This window comes from Chaetura pelagica, unplaced genomic scaffold (assembly GCF_000747805.2).
Source record: "Chaetura pelagica isolate M959 unplaced genomic scaffold, ChaPel_1.0 scaffold360, whole genome shotgun sequence".
NCBI lineage: Eukaryota > Metazoa > Chordata > Aves > Apodiformes > Apodidae > Chaetura > Chaetura pelagica.
Genome location: NW_009951950.1, coordinates 1,615,953 through 1,620,224, shown reverse-complemented (window position 1 = coordinate 1,620,224; position 4,272 = coordinate 1,615,953). Strand labels below are relative to the sequence as shown.

The window sequence follows — 4,272 nt, the reverse complement described above, 5'->3', positions numbered from 1 at the left end:
TGAACCTTGAGGCCTTAGCTCAAAAGGTCACAACTTATTATGCTAGCATTAGATAAAATAATTGTCTAAACACACATTTTCTGCAGCACCTGCAAAAGAAGCAAAAGGCACAGCCATTTCTGGGCTGTTGTATTTAATCCAACATGAAATTCTCATAACACTTTGTCAAATGTTTGTCTCCTTTGACAGAAAGGCAAAGCTTATAAATAAATCCAGCATTGCTTTCATTGTGATTACAAACAAGCCATCTTTGCCTGAAACAATGAAACCTGGGTGAAATGTTAGGACAGTTGTGCTGACACAGTTCAAAGCAGGAGGCTGCCACATATAGCACAAAGCTATAATGGCAAAGAGGCTTTTTGCTTTAAATTGAAATGCAAAGGAGGCCCCAAGCCAAAGGACAGAACTGTATGAGAGCATCCACTTGCTAAGCAGAAGGACAGTGCTGATTTGGGAGGGGATGGGTGGGGAAGGGAAAGGAAGGGGTCTGAGTGCATAGGATGCTCTGCTGCTATACTGACTTCATACCACAACCAATGTATTAGAGATGCTCTTGAACCTGGTGCTAGTTTCTCCAAGCTTCACTGTCCTGATTCTTCCCATCTCCATCTGATCCAGTTATGGTCTTCAGGTGATTTCTATTGGATTTTTAAAGCCACAACTTTATGAATTGTAACATCACACTTTTCCTGAAAACTCAGCGGTTACGTTCTGTAGTAAGTTACTGTACTATTTCACATAATTCTGACTCTTCAGTGTTTTTTTCTGTAAATATCATACACAGCCCATACCTCCATTTGAATCAGGAAGTCCACGGTACTCATACAACGGAGTACCAAGACAGTCTACAACTGCTTTACAAATAATGTACTTATGCACCCGCTTATTAATTTGACTTACTAATGTAAATTGATCATAGACTTGCATCAAGTCCTCCATTTTGTACTGTTCTAGCACCACAAAATTTTCCAGGTTCGTGCTTATCTTTCTTGCACAGTCTTGGCAATGTACAACATAGGTCTTTCGAGAATTGCTCTCACTAGTGACAAAAAGCAGATCAAAGACTTCCACCTATTAGATAAGAAACAGAAAGTCAATTGTTACAATTTCATTTTTTAGAAGTTAAACCATGAAAACGGTTTTTTTTTAAAGATTTACATCCTTACCCTGTGCATGCAGTGACAAACATTAGATTTGTTTAGGGAAAATCTATCCTCCTAAGGCTCAGGCAGAGAAGTGAAATATTACACTTAGGATGTCTGTGTGAGCAGCGCTACTGGAAAAGCTTTTGGTCAATATTGACCAAGCAGGATTCATACTCTGAACAGAGGTTACTCAGTAAGGCAGGGATTTATAACATTTGTACCTAATTTTCCTTTTTAAAATTTGTGAGCAAAACAAGTTTGTGACTTATTTCCTTACTACTCAGTCACATTCCTGTCCTGCCCAAGAGTCAGAGCATAACTAGAAACTGATTTTCAAGAGGAGGGAATTTTCTTTCAAGCTTCATGAAAAATACTATCCAATACTTTAAAGGAACTATTAATAGAAAGTTGATAAAAAATTTCAACAAAAGGTATGTTGTTCAGTGAAGAAAATGTAATTAAATTCTCTCTCTTTTGGGGCTTTTGTTGACTTCTGAAAAGAAGGCAGGCAGACCTTTAAAATGAAGCCTAGCAGATCAAATTATATGCAGGAAGGGATAACTACTATCTATAATAACTGAGAACTGAAAATCGACTAGAGTGTAACAATGCTGTGTAAGTACTGTGGAAGAGACTTCAGCAAAATACAGCCTATGTCTAGAAAGACAGCTTGATCAGCTCTTTGAAGACAAGTACTGCATCACATGTATGTGCTTATAGCATACAGCAGATACTGCACCTTAAATGCAAATTTAAAACAGCAACAATAACAGGGCAAAATTTAAATTTTCTTAAACACTAAACTTTACTGACCTCACAAATGTTACAGTAATGAGCTGGCTCGTCCTTTGCTCGCCCATGCCAGACAATCTCTTTTCCTGCAGCAATCAGAGCTTCCCTCAGTGTCTGACACTGTTTGAGAGTTCTTAACAGGCAGTACCTGCAAACAAAATCAGGTGCACAGTCAGTTCAATATTCACCTTTATAGCAAGATTAAAGCAGGCTTAAATTTCTTCCAAGATCTTGTAACAACCTGGAGTTTGCTCTTCCTCTGAAATTTCAGAAACAGCTGGCTAATAAGAATCACGGGACCCACAACTTAGGCCAAAGTTAGACCAAATGCTTATGGACCTTTGTGTAGATTTGTTCCATTTCAGTACTGCTCCTTGCCCTGCAAACAGGCTGTAATCTTTCACTTTTTGCTGGAACACATGAATGCTCTTTTCAGCACAATAAAACAGTGTGTTTTCATGCAGAATCCATGTATTTATTTTGAACTATGAATTTATCAGCAAAAAGTTAGTTAGTACCTGCCAAGTTCAAAGTAACTGTTTACATTTTGTATAAATTATTATAGCCTATCCAAAGATGCGTTTTAATTAACATCCTAAAAACCTCCTTACTTCCTCAATACTACTAAACTTTCGGTTATCCAAAGTCTGGAAACCTAAGTTCTGACAGAAATCACTCTGCACACAGTGGAAATAAAAATCTTTCAGTAAGTATCTTCTTTCATGTGAGAAAAAAAAAAAAAAAGACAGACTGGTTGTTTTTTAATTAAAATCAACAACTCCCTGCTATAGTTCTGTAAAAAATAAAGGTAACTCTATCTTCACAATTTTATATATTTCTCTTCTGTACTACATAATCTGATCTGTGTCCTAGCTTTGTATGAGCTACGTATATTCTCTAAAAAAAAGTTTGCAAAATAGGTCACCAGGTTTCTAAATTAAATGCTATTTACAATAATTTTTAGCTCTCAGCTATCCCATTTACCTGAGCTGCAGCCTTTAATTATCTCCTCCACTGGGTGATTACATTACATGCTCATCAGATGCAGAAGGAAGATTGAAAAAATTTAAGAGGAAGAACAAACACTGGACAAAAACCAAAGTGCTCAAGAGTTCCATCAAAATGTTTTCAACTTGATCCTTCTCCCATGTTAGAGCCTTAAACATGCAATATATACATTATGCATTTTAATTTTTTTTTAAAAAAAGCTTCTTTAATGCATTTCCAAGTAGTTAATAGAATCCTAGGCTTACTTTGAGACACTCTTCTCTTGGTGTATTACACTCAGACTGTTCACCTTCACTAAAAACAATTCTATGGCTTCATTAGTGCCCCCACTGTAAGAATAATGCAAAATGGAAACCGTATTTCTATGATAAACAACATCTTTCCATACACTGAATTTTAAGAAAATCAAACAGCTCATTTAGCTGTAACTCCTTCAACACTTTCAAAGTTTGAAGTTAACGGACTGGTGATGCTAGGGCTCACTGTGTGCAACAATGGAGTGTTGGGCAAATGTGCATGCCCTTCTGATAGGCTCGGTAACTTTGGTACAGCATTCTTATGTGCAATGAGTTAACCATTCTTCCCGTGCTGTTAACTGGAAAAGTCTTTGGATATGCCAAAGACCAACTGGAAGCAAAACTGCACACTTGCCACCATTGTTCACCACTGCTGACTTCCAAGGAGTTCTCAAAGTGTTATTTTCATAGTTTTCTAGTGTTACAATTGTGAAGAAAGAATTGCTCAAAACATAACCCATGTAAAACACCTCTGCAATGTTTGCCAAATTTGCAATCAAAGTCAAAACCAGTAGCTAGAAGGTGAATTCCCCCTCATTACATTCCTAGTATTGGCACTTTAAACAAAAATGTTAACTATTTCATGCTGTCAAAGAATGGGAGAAAGCATACAAACTACCACTTTGAAAATTCACCACAATTTCCTAAAGTATTGGAAGCTTAAAGAAAGCCAAAAAGGTGTCTAGAAAAGTCACAATGTGTAAATTAAACAGTCAGCTTTTAGTTTTGTAGGCTTGGTTTTATTATTGTACAGTGAGAATTCAGTTAAAAAATAATCTGGACCATAAATCTGTTGCAAATTATTTACAGGTATGGTATGAATAGTATGAGTAAATTATGCCCAGTCAAAATCAAATATTTAAGAGAAGAAGATTTTAAAATGGACATCATCCTGATTTATTCTAGAAGCACAGTGAGAAACCTGTTTGAATATTCAGATATCTAGTAAAAAGAAGTCTTCAAGGCATGGAGACCATCCCAATGTCAATGCAAAACTGACCTCTTTGTATCTCTCAGCAATGTATCTTTCC

At 36.5% G+C, this 4,272-nt stretch overlaps 1 protein-coding gene across 5 annotated transcripts in view; it reads right to left on the bottom strand.

Moving 5' to 3' along the window:
- The window catches only part of KDM6A (lysine (K)-specific demethylase 6A), a 129,175-nt gene that overhangs the window by 3,443 nt on the left and 121,460 nt on the right, over positions 1-4,272 (bottom strand). For all 5 annotated transcript variants that reach the window (XM_009997874.1, XM_009997890.1, XM_009997882.1 and 2 more), the window contains 2 exons: positions 1,959-2,085; positions 901-1,071 (listed from right to left, as the gene is read on the bottom strand). In XM_009997874.1, the coding sequence (XP_009996176.1) occupies positions 901-1,071; positions 1,959-2,085 (298 nt within the window). The remainder of the gene's footprint in view (positions 1-900; positions 1,072-1,958; positions 2,086-4,272) is intronic.